The 19,875-nt window shown below is 33.2% G+C and overlaps 1 protein-coding gene across 11 annotated transcripts in view; it reads left to right on the top strand.

The window, feature by feature from the left end:
* SPEF2 (sperm flagellar 2) overlaps positions 1-19,875 on the top strand; it is a 204,310-nt gene that overhangs the window by 14,101 nt on the left and 170,334 nt on the right. For 10 of the 11 annotated variants that reach the window (XM_073237222.1, XM_073237235.1, XM_073237218.1 and 7 more), the window contains exons 2-3: positions 2,108-2,210; positions 14,753-15,005. In XM_073237222.1, coding sequence (XP_073093323.1) covers positions 2,108-2,210; positions 14,753-15,005 — 356 coding nt within the window. Of the gene's footprint in view, positions 1-2,107; positions 2,211-14,752; positions 15,006-18,005; positions 18,177-19,875 lie in introns of all 11 variants that reach the window. The other variant, XM_073237244.1, reaches the window with a different exon arrangement.

Genomic DNA, 19,875 nt, shown 5'->3' with positions numbered 1-19,875 from the left:
CCTGCTTCATTGAGGGTGATGGAATAGTATACAGTTATTCCCTAGTTATTCATGGCTGGACTTCAGGCATTCAGTCAACATGAACAGCAGACACAGTGCAAAACCCAGAAAGAGGGAGAGGGGAATGAGACTACCTGCAGGTGACATAGCAAAGCTCCTGAATGCAAAACAGTAGCCTTTAGACTATTAGAAAACCAAAGCCTGACTACAGCTATATATCAAATGGCTCTTCAGAAAACTAAGAGGAAAATAGGGGAGGGTTAGGGAAGAAAAAAAGGGAGAAAAGGGAGAAAGAAGGAAGTAACAGACAAAAAAGGTGCAAGGCACGGCCAGAGCAGCCCAGATGCCACAGTGAGGACGGGTGGCAACAAGACCAGGGAACAGCATTGGTGGCCAGCAGGGTGCATCTTTGAGGAAATGAGAAAGGAGGAGTGACTCAGGAGGAGGAAGTAGCACACCGTTGTGCTTTGGAGGTGGAAGGAGCCATTTGGATTTCAGTTTGCTTCAGAGTCTACTACTGTATACTGCCAGGAGACGTAGTCAGTAGATTCTAATGCTAGATACTTCAGGGGCTCACCCTAAGTAAACAGAATCAATGGGAGTAATTGGCATCCTTTTTAACTACTTTATTATTATACCAATTCAGTCTAAGAGTTTGGGTATTATTAAGAATATAAAATATTCTGAAAACAAATATTAGGGAAGCTTTGGGAAAATTTGTGGTCTAATCTCAGATATGCAAGTTTTATTTTTATGATAATTTGTATCTTCTGAGTAAGGTCTCTGCAGTGGCCTTTTGGAGCAGCTTACCTCACCGTCCTTCAGCTACACACCAAGCATCAGTTTTATAAATCATGAAGAAATATTATTCTTCATATTCAACTAACCACTTTAGTATTAGTCAATTAGATAAAAGAGAACAATCTGGTGTAAGTGAGTTTGTGATACTACAATGGCATATAGCATTTTGACTGCTATTGCCTAAAGGACACTAAAAAAAACATGTTGAAGATTTCTAGAGGATTTTGAAATCATTTGAGAGTTGATGGCTTTGTCCTATGGTAATATAATGCATTTTGGGTATAAGTTTTATATATATATATTAATATATATATTATATAATATATATATATTATATATATTATATATTTATATTTATATATATTTATGTATATATTTGGATTTATATATATATTTATATATATATTTGGATACCATGTAACCTGATTTCTTTTACTTCATATGAAAGATAAAAGTTAACCAAAACAAAGGAAATTTTTAAAGAAAGCAAATTTTATTTAACACATTTTTTTCCACTTATGATTGTGTGCCTGTGTGTTAGCCATGATGCCAAGCAATTCTCATACTTTATCTTTAATCTTGAAAATTGCTCTTCATAATATATATAGATAAGGGTATCTCTCTTTCAGATAAGGAGACAGGAATAAATTCAAGTTTAAGCAGCTTACCAAAATTCACATAGCTAGTTAGGGGCAGAGCCAAGATTCCAGCACAGATAGTTCCAAAGCACATTTTCCTCTGGGCTATCTCTATCATTGCATGGGACAAAAACTGGACTAGAGTAAGCACTCCCAAAACAACAAAGAAAAGCTTTATTTAAGGAGGTGCACCTAAGTTTTGTAAAATTTCCATTGCACAAAGGTTTAAAAAAAAAGTCTTAATGTTTAAAAATGTTGGATTGCACTTAGCTTGGCCAAAATATACTATCGTTATCTAGAGGCTGTATTGATAACTAAGGTATTAGAGTGTAATTTTATAAAGTATATTGAATGTTTGTTTTTAGAGCAAAGGTTATTTATACATTTTATTACTTTTGTTTTGTTTAATTAGATCAGCAGGTGTCTTTCCTTTCAAAATTTCCTATGTCATCAGATGTTGACATATTTACTTAGGGATCTTTATAAAATGTTTACTGTTAAAATTCAATCCTTTTATTTGGTTATTAGAAGGCATTACTCAGAAGTATTTCATGGCACTTTGAGTTTGAGTAAATTACTGAGTTTTACTTTGTGTGTACATAATGAAAATATTTAAGTTTTATATGCAACATTATATTTACATTTTTAATCTCTGTTTTAAAATTCAGGTCCCAAGTCCTTTGCAAAGATATTTTCCAGTGGCTATCTAATTGGAGAAGTTCTGCACAAATTTGAACTACAGGATGATTTTTCAGAATTCTCAGAAAGCAGGTTAGTGGATTATTCCTTACTTTAAAGTGCCAGTTCCATTGGCTTTTGGATGATTTTAGCCTCCAAAGTTAACTTTAAAGAGTCGTCAATCATAAGATCCCTTCTAAACTTAAGCTAGCTAAACACAACATTGGCATGGAAATCTTTGCTTGCTCTCATATATGTGCTTCATTGTCCCAGGAGTATAACAAGACCTCCTCTCTAGATGGGACCCATTTTACTATCTTTCATATTTCTGCAATCTTAGGCCAGATTACTTCCTATTTTGTTGATTGGTTTTGCTTTCTTTTAAGAGAAATGAGGCAGCATATAATATCCTGGCCAATTAGTATTATTATTTATGTTTCAAAAATACAAAATGGAACTTTACTATTTATTAATAGTAAAAAGTAAGTCCACAATTTCTTAGCAGCTATATTGAGATATAGTTCACATATAATTCACCATTTTAAAACATACAACTCAGTGGTTTTAAGCATATTTATATATTTAGTATATTCATAACTGTCACCACCATCTAACCTCCCAGCTCTGGTACCCACTATCTATTTTCTATCTCTATGGATTTGCCTATTCTACACATTTCATGTCAATGGAATCATACAATATGTGTATTTTGTGACTGGCTTCTTCCTCTTAGGATAATGTTTTCAATGTTTATCCATGTTGTAGCATGTATCAGTACCTCTTCATTTTTATTTATTTGCTGAATAATTTTGATGGGAATATACCACACTTTTGCCTATCAGTTCGTCAACTGACAGATATTAGTTGTTTCCCCTTTTTGATTATTATGAATAATGTTGCTGTGAACATTGTACTTTTACATGGAAATGTTTTCATTTCTCTTGGGTATATATCTAGGAGTGAAATTGCTGTGTTATATGGTCTGCGTTTACTTTTTGAGGAACATCCAAACTATTTTTCAAAGTACCCTCAACATTTACATTCACCAGATGAATGTTTCAATTTCTCCACATTCTTGGCAGCATCTGTTATTGTCTGTCTTTTTTATTACCACCATCCTAATGAGTATGAAGTAGTATCCCATGTGATTTTGATTTGCATTTCCCTAATGTTAGTGATGTTCAGCATCATTTCATGTGGTTATTAGTCATTTGTATGGCTCTACAAAATGTTATTTAAGTCCTTTGTATATTTTCTTTTAAATTTTATTTCTAAAAATTGGTTTTAGATTCATAGCAAAATTGAGCAATAGGCACAGAGATTTTCCATTAACTTCCTGCCCTCACACATTCATAGCCTCCTCCCACATCGTCAACATCCTGCGCCAGAGTGGTCCATTTGTTACAGCTGATGAGCCTACATTGACACATCATCACCCAGAAACCATAGTTTCCATGAGGGTTCACTCTTGGTGGTGTACATTCCATGAGTTTGGGCATATATATAATGACATGTATCTACCATTATAGTATCATACATGGTATTTTCACTAAACTAAAAATCCTATGTGCTCTGCCTATTCATCCCTTCCTCACCCAACTCCTGGAAACCACTGATTTTTTTACTGTCTCCATAGTTTTTCCTTTTCTAGAACATCATATAATTGGAATCATATAGTCATTGGATATTGGCTTCTTTCACTTAGTAATATGCGTTTAAAGTACCCCATATATTTTCATGACTTGGCAGATCATTTCTATTTAGCACTGAATAACATTCCATTGCCTGGATGTATCACAGTCTCCATTCACCTAGTGAAGGACATCTTGGTTGCATCCAAGTTTTGACAATTATAAATAAAGCTGTTATAAACATTCATGTACAGGTTTTTGTATGAACATATGTTTTCAACAAATGTGGGTAAATACAAAGAAGTGAGATTCCTGGATTTTAAGGTTCTTTACCTATTTTGAAGTTATTTGTTATTTGTTGTTGTTGAGTTTTGTTACTTATATATGCTGGAGAAAAGTCCCTTACTAGAGAAATGATTTTCAAATATTTTTTCTCATTATGTGGGTTCTCTTTTTGCTTTCTTAGTGATGTTCTTTGAGGCACAAATTTTTAAATTTTGATGCATTTCAATTTATCTATTATTCCTTTGTCACTTGTGCTTTTGGTTATCTTTTTCGTTTGTATTTGTACATTGCCCAGTTCCAGCACACAAAGATTTACTTCTACAGTTTTTTTTCCCCTAAGAGTTTTTTACTTTTATCTCTTCCTTTTAGGTCTTTGATCCATTTTATGTTAATTTTTTTCTCTTTCTGAGGTAGCTGTCCATCTTTATGGACTAATATTGTTATGTGGATGTCCATTTTGCTTAGCACCATTTGTTGAAAGGCTACTCTTTCCCTAGTAAATGATTTTGGCACTCTTGTCAAAAGTCAACTGATCATAATTTAAGGGTTAATTTCTAGATTCTTAATTCTATTCTACTGATTTATATGTCTGTCCTTGTACCAGCAATACACTTTATTGATTATTGTGGTTTATGAGTGAGTTTTAAAACTGAGAGGTGTAATTCCTCCACCTGTGCTCTTTCCCAAGATTGTTTTGGCTTTCCTGGGTCCTTTTGTAATGCTGGATCATCTTATCAATTTCTGCAAAAAAATACAACAGATTTTGATAGAAATTGCATTAATTTGCCAGACAATATGGGGAATATTACCATTTTAATGGCCGTGCATCCATTGACATGGGATGCCTGCCACTTTCTTGGATCTTCTTTAATATTACAATGTTTTATAGTATTCTGTGTGTAAGTCCTGCTCTTCTTTTGTTAAATTTATTCCTAAATAATCTACTTTTTTGATACTATTATAAATTATTTTCTTAATTTCATTTTAAATTTATTCATTTCTTTTGTATAAAATACAGTTGATTTTTGTACCTGCCATCTTGCTGCATTTTTTAGTTTTAATAATTTTTTGAGGATTCTTTAGGATTTTCTACATACAGATCATGTCATCTGCAAATACAGTTTTACTTCTGTATATAAAATACTTAAATTGGAAATAATAAGAATTAAAAATTTTGTGTTTAGAAGAACACCAATAAGAAAGTAAATGACAACCCACAAAATGAGAAGAATATTTCTAAAATAATTTATCTGATGAGAGACTTTTCTCTACAATATATAAGTAATACAGTCTAACAATAAAAAGACAAATCACTCAATTTAAAAATAGGCAAAGGTTTTGAATTTACTTTACAATCTGAGTGCCTGTTATTTCTTTTCATCCAGTTGCCCAGGCTATAATTTCCAGAACAATGTTGAAAAGGCAAGAGCAAACATTCATGTCATGTTCTATATTGTAAGAAGAAGATACTTAATCTTTTACCATTAATGATGAAGTTCTCAGTGTTTTGTACTCTCTTTATCATGAAAATAAGTGTTTTTCTATTCATGAGAATTTTTATAATGAAAGGGTGTTGGATTTTGTCAGATGTTTTTTCTGCATCAATTGATATCATATGGTTTCTCCTTTTTCTTAATACAGTGTGCCACATCAATTGATTTTCAGTTGTAAACTAACCTTGCATTCCTGTAATAAATCATATTTGTTCATGGTATATAATAATTTTTATATATTGCTGGATTTTGTTTGCAAGTATTCAGGATATTTCCTCAAAAACATTCATAAGGGATTTTTCCTCAAAAATATACATAAGGGTCTGTATTTATATATTTTTCTTTCCTTGTGATATCTTTTTCTAGTTTTCTATCAAGGTAATATTGACTTCATAGACTTATTTTTTAAAGGACTTTGTAAAGAATTGTTTTTAATTCCTATTAAATGTTGAGTACACTTCCCCAGTTAAGTCCACTGGGTGTGCAGTTTTTTTGTGAGAATTTTTAAAAATATTTGTTTAATTTCTTATGGTAGGGTCAGTTCAGGTTTTCTGTTTCTTAAGTCAGTTTCTGTAGTTTGTGTCTTCCTGGGAATTTTTCCATTTTATCTAAATTAACTAATTTGTTGATCTGCAGTTGTTCACAACATTTCTTACAATCCCTTTTATTTCTGTTTTGTGCACAATGATGTTCTCTCTTTTCATTCATAATTTTAGTAATTTGAGTTTTCTTTTTCTTGATAAGTCATGCAAAAGGTTTGCAAATTTTAACTTTTTATAAATCTAACTTTCAGTTTCATTGATTTGCCCTTTTTTTCTATTAGCTGTTTCATTTATTTCTGCTCTAATGTAAATTATTTCTGACCTTATACTTTTTTGGGGGTTAGTTTTCTCTTCTTTTTCTATCATGTAGTTAGCTAGCTCTTTTATTTAAGATCTTCTTTTTAATTTGTAACAATGGCTATACATTTCCCTGGAAGCACTGCTTTAGCTGTATCCCATAAGTTTTGGTATGTCATGTTTCACTTTCATTTGCCTCAAATAATATTCTAATTTCCCTTGTGATTTCTTCTTTGATACAATGGTTATTTAGGAATACATTGTTTAATTTCTATATATTTGTGAATTTTCCAAATTTGGTCTTGTTACTGATTGACACTATAATTGTAGAACAGACTTCTTATTATTCCAATCCCTTGAAATTTATTGAAGATATTTTTATGGTTTAACATATGGTCTATCCTAGAGAATGTTCCATACACACTTGAAAAAAATGTGTGTTCTACTATTACTTGATAGAGTGTTCTATATATGTCTGTTAGATCTACTTGGTTCATATTGTTACTTCAGTCTTATATTTCCATTCTTATATTCTGCCTAGTTTCTCTATCCATTGTTGAAAATGAGATATTGAAGTCTGTAACTGTTATTTGTAGAATTGGCTATTTCTCTAATTCTTTTAGTTTTTTCATCATCTGTTCTGTGGCTCCACTGTTAGATGAATTTATTTTTATAATTAATGTATTTTCTTGAGAGATTGGCCCTTTTATCAATATGAAATATCTTCTTGTTATTTAGTAACAATTTTTTAAACATATAACTTTCTTATATTGGTATAACCACTCCAGCTCTCTTTTGGTTACTGTTTGCATGGAATATGTTTTTCCATCCTTTTATTTTCAATCAATTTGTGTCTTTGAATCTAAAGTGTAATCTCTTGTAGACAGCGTATAATTGGACTATATATCTATTATGCCAATACCTACCTTAAAGTTGTCACATTTACTCCATCTTTTTTTAATGGATGAAGTAGGATTCAAGTCTGCATTTTTGGTATTTGTTTTCTACATGTCTTATGTCTTGTTTGCTCATCCATTACTTCCTTCTTTTAGGTTAAATAGATATTTAATAGTACCATTTAAATTCCTCATAATTTCTTTTACTATATATTTTTTATTTCTCAGTGATTTCCCTGAGGATTGTAATAACATCTTAATTTAAATCAAGCTATGCCAGATTAATACTATTTTCAATTCAGTAGTACACAAAAACTTTGCTCTCATATAGTTTAGTTCTCTCCCTCTTCCATTATGCTATTATTGTTACACAAACTGTATCTTAAGCTCACCAACACACTTTTATAATTATTGTTTTATTCAGTTGCCTTTTAAATCAGATAGGGAAATAAAAGAGTTACAAACAAAAATACACTTATACTGTATTTTATATTTCCTTGTGTATTTTTACCTTTACTGGTACTCTTCATTTCTCCATATAGATTTGAATTACTGTTTAGCGTCTTCATTTCAGCCTTAAAGATTTCCTTTAGTATTTCTTGTATTCTGGTAACAAATTCTCTTAGTTTTTTTAAATCTGGAAATATCTTAATTTCCCCTTCAATTTTGATACACAATTTTTCCAGTTATAGAATTCTTGGCCATCTTTTTCTTTCAGGATTTTGAATATGTCATCTCCCTGCTTGTTGCTTCCAGTTTCTGATAAGAAATCTGCCATTTGTTTTACTGAGACTCCTTTGTATGTGATGCTTTGTTTTCTCTTGTTCTTTAAGATTCTCCTTTTGTCTTTGGCTTCAATAGTTTGACTGTAATATGTCTACGTGTGGATATTTAACCTGCTTGAAACTCATTAAGCTTCTTGTATATGTACATTCATGCATGTTTATCAAATTTGTGAAGTTGTTGGCCATCGTTTCTCCAAATATTCTTCCTGCTGCTTTCTTTCTCTCTTCACTCTCCTTCTGAGACTTCTATTAATGTGTGTGTTGATGTGCTTGATGATTTCCTACAGGTCTGTGAGGTCTTGTTGATTTTTTAAAGTAAACTTTTTAGAGCAATTTTAGATTTACAGAAAATTGTGAAGCTAGTATGGAAAATTCCCTTAATGTCCACATCCAGTTTTCCCTACTATTAATATCTACGGTATGGTACATTTGTTACAGTTTTTATCTAGTATCTTTTTTCTTCTAGTATTCTATCCAGGATACCACATTACATTTAATAGTCATACCTCCTAAGGGTCTTCTCAGTTATGATACTTTCTTAGACAATTCTTGTTTTGAGTGATCTTTACAGTTTTACAGAATTAATAACTGATGATGTATTTTGTAGGTTTCCCTTTAGTTGGGAATTGCCTGGGTTTCTTTTTATGTGATTGGAATGGGTTTATGTATTTTGAAATTTTATTCATTTTTGTTCTTTTCCTTTCTGTTTCACCTCTGGATAATTTCAATTGATCTATCTTTAAGTTTGCTGATTTGTTATTCTTCCAAACCAAATCTGCTGTTGGGCTATACTAGTGAATTTTTACATTTCAGTTATTGTACTTATCAACTCCAGAATTCCACTTTGTTCTTATTTTTATAACTTTTATTTCTTTATTGATGTTCTTTTTCTGTTGAGATATTGCTCTCATTTTCCTGTTTCTTGAGATATTGTTCTTGACATACTGTTTATTTTAATTTTTAAAAACTGGATTCTTTTAGGGGTTTAAATATATTTAAAATAACTGATCTGTACAATGTTGTACATCTGAAACTGATATAATATTGTATATCAACTATATTCCAATATAAAATAATAAAATAAGTAAAATAAAATAGAATGAATAATTTAAGGTCTTTATCTAATAAAATCATCACCTGGGCTTCCTCAGAGAGTTTCTATTGACTTTTTTGCCCCTGTGTATGGACCATACCTTCTTGTTTCTCTGTGTGTGTTATAATTGTTGCAAATGGACATTTAAAATAGTCTAATATAATGTAGCATATTATATTATTTTACATTTATTATAATTGTATGTAATATAATTATATATTATTCTGTATTATATGTAGATATATTCATAGTTATAAATATGTGTTACTATAAGTATGTATATTATAAATATGTTACTATAAGTATGTTTATTGTTCTCATATTCATACATAATATAATAAGATACATTTATTTAAATTACATTATATAATATGATGTGACAACTCCGATTATCCTGCCTCCCCATGGTTTGTTTTTGCTGTTTGTGTTTGTGATGCCACTCATTTTCGTTTGTTTAATGACTTTCCTGGACTAATTCTGGAAAGCCTGTATCCCCTGTTGTGTAGCAACTAGAGTCTCTGCTTGGTTATCTTAGTGTTCAGCTAATGAACAGAGATGTTTTTAAATGTTTTGAACCCATATCTCTTCCTTTGTTAAGGAACTCTGAGTTTTTTTAGGTGAATCTTCAGCACTTTGGCAGTTAACAGCTCTGCCTTAGCCTCACATCCTGCATATACAGGACCCCAGGGTCAACCAGAGGTGAGAGATTTGGACTTGCTTGTGTCTGTCCTGAGCATTGACACATTCCTGTATATTCATGTGGCATTCTAGATCCCCAAGAATATGTCAGGGCTTTTTAAAACCCCCAGTGACATTTCATTCTCAGATCTTCCTTTAAGTTTTGGACTGGTTCTTGTTTACTTCAACTGGTGTCACTGCCTCAGGCAGCTGTGATCGTTTGCCACTAATTGCTTTTTTATTAACACCCTGGGAAAAAGGCTTTTTCCAATGAGTGAGTGCTAAGGTCAAATAATGACACAGCCTATTACTGAGGATTTCTCATGGAGCAGCCAGATAGGACAAATAGTGACAATTCTCTGAGGACAGGAATTCTTGAGGGACTTTAAATCTGCCTGTCTCTTAAGATGGCTGGTAGGTTGCTGGTTTTTGTATCTTCTATTTTTGCAAGGCTGCTGATTTTCAAATCTACCATGGAAGTAGGGAGAAGGGAATGGAAAGAGAGCAAGTTAAAATGACTGCAAGCTATCTCTTCTTACTGAGATTTAATTTTTCTTAAATAAATGCTCCTTGGAATATTGCAAGGCATTGGCTAATTTATAGAATTATGAAAAAGTTGAGTTTTACAATTTTTTGCCAATTTTTTTTATTGCATTATAGAGGAATGGATTTTGGAAGCCTTTATTCTGCCATTCCTAAAGTTCTGCTCCAAATCCATACTCTTTTAACCTGATATTTCCTACTCAAATATTCTTTAGTTTTTGTTTGCTTAGAATATTTGCCTCCATTGAGCTGTACCTATGTTGTAAGACTGGGCAAAAGAATCTGATAATTCCACTCTAGAGGTGAGTCATTACTTCACGATCCAGATTAAGCTACTAGTATATGCACTAATCATACAACACAAGACAAGTCATGGAAGGAAATATATTTTCACACCACGTAACGCCTCTTTTGCTAATCCCAGACAATTTCTTAATCTTCTAGGATACTGGATAACATTCTAATCCTGGTCCTACACCCCATATTGCACATCTTTTCCTCAAGGGCAAGGCATACAATTTCCTTCGCAGCTTAGCTTCAACTGCCTCCTCTAACTGAGCTCCCAGCCCTGTGCCACATCTGTTCCTACCTTCACTCCCTTCTCCCCAGAAGTCAGTATCAGCCTCTGAGATGTAATTCCAGAATAAGTAGGTCAGAACCACGCCATCTTTTCCTTCTTTGTGCTCACTCAGGGGTTCGCATATGCAGAAACTGATTTGTCATGACCTGTGTCTAACCGGGTTTCCAGTCCTCTTTGGTTGTTTTTGTTTATTATCCCTTTAGGAAATTTATAAATATACCTTACAATTTTATGTGTTATAACACTGCTTATTTTGCTGTCAGTTTTTTTTTGTGTGTGTGTCTCTTTCACATTGCATATCCAAACACCTTGAAGTTAGGGATATGAGTTATTTTTCTTTGCATTTTTTATCACAGACCTTGTTTGAACTTCTCAGTAGGAAGGTAAAACTCTACACCCTCATCTTTAGAATAATTTATCTAACACTGAAAGAATACTCTGTTTTAGAATATCTCTAGTGCATTTCAAAGGGTAAAAAGTAGCAGAATAGTTAAAAGAATAAACTGTAAAGGAATGTGGATATCCCTGGGAGAGCAACTTCTAATTGCCTTGTAAGATGTATTCCCTAAGCAGATGGCAAGGAGGAGAAGATATAAGTAATCTTTTGGCAAATAAGAATTTCAAGTATCAGATACCTAAAATAATTTATATAATGTTGAAAATATCTTATGTTTTAGAAAAAGCTCAAGAAAATATGATTTTTCCTCTAAGTCACTCAGGTCCTAGAATAAGAATAAACAAAATATAAAATTTAATCAGCTTATAGCTAAGAACTCTGGGAACCAAAATATGAGACACAAAAGTTTTATCCCCTAAATCAATGAATATAATGTTAAGATTATAATAATAAAAGCTTTCTCATAAGTTACCATGAATTTATTAATCTGTTTTCTGTGTTATGTACTATAGGTAGCATTGCTTGTATGTGAGAAAAATAATACTATGGAAGGGATTTGCTTCAAATGAGGTTTTGTTCTTAATTTTTATCCTTTTACCAAAGGGTAATTCAATATAAAGGAAAAGATGTAAGAACATGCTCACATTGCCAGTAGTATATTTCTGTCCAGTCAACAAACAAAACTAAAAACAGACAACCATCGCCCTCTCTCCTTGCCCACTTTACTACCCTCTGAGCAATATACACAAAATCTGGGAATTTTCAGAAAGAAAAACGGGTCATCAAATTCTAAAGCAAACAGAAGGCTTTTCCCAGAACACATTTTTTATTCCCTCAGAGGTCATCATTTACATCATATGGTCTGTCTCCAGAGAAAAGATGTCCCAGTGGTTTCTCTGTGTTCAAAAACAACAGTGGATTATCATTATACTGATTGAGCATATGCTATAACAAGAATGGACATTCACCAGTTTATACACCAGTTATGTTCTCAAAATTTTGACTGATTGGAAATCTTGAATGTATATTATAAACTTCCAGAAAGAAGTATTGTTATACCTGGATTCTTCAGCCAGTCCATAAAAATCATTCTAAAGCCTACCATGTGTGACAGCCATAACATTGACAGTCTTACACTGCATTCTGTGGGCCATGTATTGAAATAAGAGGAGGGGAAGTGTTCTCTACTTTTATTGGGTACAGGGCTAAATTTTGATAAAATTTGGAAATGGGCAGTATTTGATTTTGGGTTCTTCCTCCTGAATTTTGGGGCCCCTTATCTCTGCAGCCCAAGGTTATGACCCAGACCAAAGCTCTGACAAATGGCTCTCAGGCCATATCTTTCCACATATGTGTAGTGGGCAAAGCATATGGAGCTCCTAGAACAGGAAGGACGTGAAAGGGTAACTGTGATAAAAGATCAAAAGCAAGTCTCAGGTGCCTGTCTGAGGAAGGTAAGCACAAGTTATTGATCTGACTCCTTTCACAGCCACACTCTTCAAAACTTGGTCCATTTTACCTTAATCTTTTTAGATAAATGTTTATCTCAAGCTCTAAAGTCATTTGTGGGGGAACAAATTGCAAAACTGGATTTGAGAAGACCTAAAAAATAGTTTTCTTTTATAGTGAGATTTCTTTGTACCATTGTTTATCTCTTCTCATCCTCTAGAAGACCTGTTTATCTTTTTTTAATTTAAAATATTTTATTCAAAGTTTGGTTGATGTAGTGTGATATGTTAAATGTATTATACCAAATATTTCTGTTAAAGAGTAACAGTAAACAGAGGAAACAGGACACTAATTTACATCACATTCCTGGGAAAGGAATTCAAATTATTGCTTTACTGTTTTTGTTGACATTGGCCTTCCTATGATATTAGCTCCTTTCTTATGTTTAGAAATCATTTATGTATTTCCCCAGCCCCATCTCCTTTTAAAGCATGAGTTTTTAACTTGAAGCTAATAGGCATTTTTAGGCTACATTTTAGGAGGTTTGCAAGCACCCAAAAATGGTATGAACAGTTTGTGGATATGCAAGGATGTTTGTTTTCTTTCCTGCGGAAAGGTTCCATTGCTTGCACCAGATTTTTCAGTGGTATTTGTGATTTAAAAAAAAAAGATTTAGAACAGCAACAAATGTTTTAGAACCAATACTTGAGAGCAATGTCTTGGGAAATAGTATACTAGAAACATGAAGCTAAGTGAGTTTTATAAACTTCTGAAAGTTTAATTGAGGTCATTTCAGGTCATGTGCCTTCCTCAAGTAATTTTATTGTCCAAAATGAAGTAATTAAAAGAGTAACCCTATAATATTTGAAATTCTGCCAAATAAATGGCAACTCCTTCTATTCTAAGGTATCACTTTGGTGTGTGGGAGTGGTGAGACGTTGGCTTATATTCATGTATGTTCAGTACATTTTTTTCCATTAAAGAATGTCACTGAATGTTAGGAAGTTAAAGTAAGGACAAAATAAATCAGTGATTAAAACTGATATTTCCATCCAATTTGATCATAGAAAGGCAAAAGAGCTGAAAATGCATCCAACATCTTTCGCCTTCTTTCTGTTACTGGATTTGCAGGCTCATTAGCAGCCCTAAATCATTGGAGACCTCTGTTACAACTCTTAGCACTACTGTTTTGCTCATCTATTTTTTTCCTCACTATGAACTCCTCCAGGTCAGGAATTACATCTTATTCATCTTTGTAGAATTTTAATAAATTTACTTAAATTTATTAACTAACTAAATCCTTGGTATATATTTAATAAATGCTTGTTAGTTGAGAGAGTAAATTAATAAGTAAATGACTTAATGAAGCTCTTCTAAAATGTGAGCCTAATTTGATAATAGGCAATTCAAAAATAAGTATAACTTGTAATTAGGAGGTCTTTACTTATTCTTAAAGTAGTAATTTAACTATGTAGTGAGGATAACAATTAATTTGATTGCATAGCTAATATTAATTAAATATTGTTGACTGAGTCTGAAAGGATCATTATTTGAGTTGTCAATGCAACATTTAAGGCTATTTTTGGACTCTAGTAATAATATAATTTAAAGAAATATACATTGAAATGATAATTTTGCCTTCTGAGTAAAGTATTTTCCAAACCATAGTAACGTTTTTTCATTTAAAAGAAGGTGCTTAATCTATTTTTGTTTTGACTTATAAAAAATTTAATATCTATTTAAGCAGAAAAGTATATTTAGTTTAGCCAGTCAAGGGAAATAAATGCATGGGGTTCATGACAATAGAAAATCTCAATGTATTTACATGATTGAGTAGTTTTAGAGAGAAATGATATATTGAGAAGAACAGGATAATTCATAATATTGGATCATGATAATACCTCTGATATTTGTTGTTTTTAATTCAATTCTAATATCTAATTATGTAAAATATCTTAATGTCTAGAGTATCAACTGCCAAACTTAATAATTTTTCTCGCTTGGAGCCAACACTGAACCTTCTGGGTGTGCAGTTTGATCAGAATGTGGCCCATGATATCATCACAGAAAAGCCTGGGGCAGCAACAAAACTTTTGTATCAGTTATATACTGTTCTTCAGAAAAAGAAGAAAAGTGGACCGACTGGAGTACAAATGCAAACCATGCAACCCCTGACAAATACAAGATTTCAAAGCATGAAACATGACATTTTTCGAGATGTAAGTACATAAAGAAACCTAAACATATCACAACATAATATTTGGTAAAGGAAAATGACAGCTGTTGCATTCTCAAAGAAATCCCATGGGCTATGTATGTCCTTCATATAAGGTTTTGGCCATACTGGGATCTTATTTTAGTATTTTCAATTCATGTGTCCATTTCTGATGTCTTCCTCTATCCTATCCACATTGCCCATTGCTGATCAAATTCTTTTTGTTCCTAGTTCCCAGTGCTTTCTAAGCCTGCTCTTCTATTTCATTTCTGTCGCTATCGTATCAGCTCAGCTCTCCTCAGGAACTACTGCAGCAACTTAATGTCTCCCAAGCTTCAGGTTTTCTGCTAGAGGTTAATCAACTGCTAGATGGATCTTCCCTAAATTCTACTTTCACTTGGGTTCTTCTGCTTAGAAACCTTCTATTTTCCATATGTATATCCTGTTTCTAGTTTATACTGACATGCAAGATCTTTTACTAAATGGTCTTGACCTATCTTCCTTGATTTCTTCATAGTCCTCAGCATAAAGTCTTCCACCTTGTTTGGCAGCCTATCCTTGAATAGGACTTACATACTCCTTTTTTCCCTCCCTGCTGCCTAAGCTCATCTTTCTCATCTCTCCTCTTTCCCCCAACTTTTTTCTCCCTATTTCTGTGCAACGTTCCCAGTACACATGGATTCTTCCTATGGAATTTGTAGGGCATGGGTAATTCTCACTCTCTGCTCTTAACCTCTTGCTGATACTGTCGGCTAACTTTTTAAAATTTATTTGTCATATGGCCTTAAAAGAGTTTTAGTTCCTCAAATTCAAGGACTGTGCCTAAGAAAATGCTTTAAACATTGCAAATACTCATTAAATATCTTTTGATTAATTGATACAACTTATTAGTTGACAATTCTCTCCAGTTCTGTGCTATTTTTTTATGGCAAGTGAGGTGCATTAACTTCTCCAGGCCACTAGGATAATGGAAGTGCTACACTGATATAACACACTAAATAGAAGTGGAAATAATTAAACTTTAAAATTTAATTTATGTAGCGACAGTGACACAATAGACGTGAAGGCTTTCTCTGTTTCAGATTTGTCTATTCTTAATGGACATCCTTATGAGTCTGGTTAACAGAATGAAATCAGCACACATGGACAGCTAGGAATTAGATTAGGTTTAAAGCTGAATAACTTGGTATTGCATCCTGCATCCTTCACTTCCAAGCTGATTAACTTTGAGCCAATCCCTAAACTACTCTCAGCTTCAATTTTCTCAGCTATAAAAACAAGGATGATTAACTCTACCTACCTCAAAGTTAGGCTCTTTTGTAGTTTCAGGGAAATAGTATATAAGAAAATTCTTTGTAAAGTAGAGTTAGCACTTGGAACAGCTTTGTAGATGAGGCCAAACAGAAACCACTGGGTTTACTGTAGGCCGTGGTGATGCTCCAGAGTCAGACATTCATTCATTAAACAAATATTTGTTGGGCTCCTATTTTATGCCAGCCACTTGCACATGAACAACACAGGAAAAGACCTGACCTTCTTAGAGTTTGCATTTTAGGGAGAGGAGAATGTTTCAGTGGAGTGGTATGGATTGTGGTGAGTTGAGGAGAAATTGGAGATGAGGAGGAAGGAAGCATAGACTATTTTATCAGGAAATGTGGAGGTAAAGGAGAAGAGAATATAAGAAGAGTAGCTCAGGAGAGAAGCTTAAGGGAGTGTGATTGTTTGCTATTTTATGCACAGACACTGAGACAACTTGGTCATTGAGAGTCAGTGGCAGGAGATGACTGGTGTGAGAACTAAGCAGAAAGAAGTTCTCTGGGGAACAAAAGGAAGGGATGCAATCAATGGTTCTGGCGTAGGAGAAGATATCTTAGGAAAGAAGAAAAGATGCCTTTTTCTTTGATACTAGGTGGAGGAAAATGCAGGTGTCTACTATATGGTCATATAAATTGTAACTAAAATTCATTGGACATACATAGTGAGGTGTCAAGCCCTGTTCAAGGTGCTTTATATATATTTATCTTGATCTTCACAACAGCCCTATTCCCATTTTAACAAATGATGAAACTGATATATAGAGGGGTTAAGTGACTTGCCCAATTCCATGAAGCTAGTAGGTATTAGAGCTGAAACAAACCTAGGCTGTCTGACTCTAAAAGCCACACACTTTACAGTAGGTAATATACTATCTCAATGGGTATTTCCTGGTTTGGGAGAAGGTAAGAATTAAGTTAAAGATACAGATAGGTGTTAAAGTGGAGAGGTAGGACGTTCAAAGACCTTACATTTTCCTTACCTCTGTGAAGACAGAGACCAGGTCATTTTAAACAGTGAGAGGATCAGGAAGGTGTGTAGTTCAGCAGTTCTTAAATGTTACTCCAAGTAAATGTCAGTATCTACTGAGGCAGTTTTAGAAGAGAAGGAACAAAAATGGTTTGAGCAATGGTACCCTTGTTTTTAGTAGGTCTTCAGCTTCTAAGAAGACTACTTTTAGATATAAAAGTTTTAGTTAAATATATCAGCCACATTGCTCTGTGTCCCACTTTATAATCATCCTTGAGAGCTCATTTTCTTGGACTGTTATATACTCATTTCCAGTGACGGAGAAGTTTTAATGTTTCTTCACTCTTTCCTAGAAAGTGGCTTAAGTAATGAAAAGAATCTGGCTTCTTAAATTATCTCTTATGAATTGAAACTGGTTTTATAAAATTATTTTTGTGAACATGTATTTCTAAGAATTTAAGTTCTGTTCATTGAAAATTAAACTCAGGTCAGAAAATTTATAAAAGTATAATAAAACTATCTTATAAGAAGGAATTGAAAATTTTAAAATTATTTTTACATCAGTTAAGTCTATGAGTGATTAGTATGGGGCTCGAATTTATTTTAACCATCAACAATTCAGAGTGTTAGTTTGAAGACAGATTTTTTTTCTGTGCATATAATGACAATATACTTTTTATTCTCTAATAATGGAATATTTCAAAATGCTTTCTTCATTTAGAGACTTAAAATCTCGATACCATGTCAAACTAATTTCAATCTGATGTGGGTTACACACAGGTTTCAAGAAAAATATAAACACATGAAAGAAGATTTTGTCTGCATGCACTTTGAGAAACTTGAAAAATTTCAAAAGCTCAAGGAAGAACAGAGATGTTTTAATATTGAAAAGGTTTTATGGAACAATTTTTCTAGAAATTCATTAGTGTAGAGTGTACTGTTTTCAGTTGATGCCTGTGGTGCACATTGCATAAGTATTAATGTAGCACAAGTTACATGTTCCTAATGCATGACTCTTGCTCTGCCCCGCTCTCACATTTTTCCTCCCACACTTTTCCCCTTCTCTTCATTCCCACTCTGGCTGACCATCACCTCTCCTTGTGGAACAAGGACTGCTGTTCTCCAGAGTAGCAGGACACCTTCATCTCTTCTTAAGTTGTCTGGAATTAAGGCTTCAGATACTTTAGTGATGGGGTGGGGGGTGGGGGTGCTACTATCTACCCCAGCAAAGGCTAAAGACCATTGTTACCACTAAGGAGTGCAGAACTTTCCCCGCTTTTGTAACCCTTGGCCCTACCCCCATTCCTCTCTTCCTGTCAACGTGAATGATTTCTGCTTGGTTCCCTTTTTTACGCTCTTAAACATCTCTTGGCATCTTCCTGGCCCTTTTTGCTTTGACTAACCCCTCCACTGCTTCTCAAATTTCTTTGAAAGTCTTTAATGATCTCCTGTGGCTGTTAGTAAGTGAGAAGACAATGGTGTGTGGAATCATTAAAGATTTTTAAGAGAATTTTACGTGGTTGGGTATATGGAATGTGTTAACTACAGGCAAAGAAATAGTTCCTCTCAACTAATGTTTTAAATACATTTATTTAGAATGATAAGAAATGAGCATATCCTGAATGCAATCAGCTCCTTGTGGGAAGCAAGGGAAAAATGAGAGACAAAGTCTGGAAGGTCTTATAATCCCATTTCTTGCCAGAGAGTAGATGAAGGATGGGGTTGCTCCTTGGCGTTGCATGGTGAGGAGACAAGGCACTTTTAAAGGAGTGTAAGTTAAGACCAGGTGCTGAGACTCTAATTTTTATGAAACCAGCCTGTCCAAATTTGATGTGCTCTGTCTAAAACAGAAAATCTCCAAAGAAAATTGGGAAAAAGGAAATATGACACCATTAAATATTCTGAAATAAATTAAGTTTAAAATTACAGCAAATAAGATAAAAAGGAGATCCTATGTGTTACTGGTTTTCTTAAGAAAAAAAGATAAACATACTGCAGTTAAATAAAAATTCACATTTTGGAAAGTGAAATGAAAAAATTATAATTTCTTTTGATTTTTTTAATGGTAAATGAGGTTTCTTTGGATGTAGGAACTAATGATCTAATTAGTTCTAATATAATGCTGTAGTCATAAAGACATGATTATTTTATATGACCTCTTAAATCATTTATTTTTAAATTACTTTATCTCATTTTTACTTTTTTTCTTTCAATTGCACCTTCTTGCTTATATTCTTTAAATAACTACTGCCTGTATAGTGAAGAAATGATCCAATAGCATATCACATAATTTAGTTTTAATTAAGTATTTGAAGTAGCCACTGAACTCATTGTTTGAGGGTGACTGAGTTTCTTGGAAGCTTGCCACTCTTGGGTTCCCCATGAAAGTGCACACATTTGATAAGCATAATTTGGGGATTTCAAGATTGTGTTTAATATCATACCTTCAAAATAAGTCATTTGACACCTGCTTCCTAATATTAGTTGTGATACTTAGTCCATTGGTTAATTGCTGAGCTCTGAAAATCTCAATGGAAAAATTTTATGTATGTGTACCTGTGAGAGTATAACAGTGCCTATTATTTTGATGA

Source organism: Manis javanica, chromosome 1 (assembly GCF_040802235.1).
Source record: "Manis javanica isolate MJ-LG chromosome 1, MJ_LKY, whole genome shotgun sequence".
Taxonomy (NCBI): Eukaryota; Metazoa; Chordata; class Mammalia; order Pholidota; family Manidae; genus Manis; species Manis javanica.
Note: the sequence above shows the minus strand (reverse complement) of the source record. Positions and strands in the feature narration are given on the sequence as shown.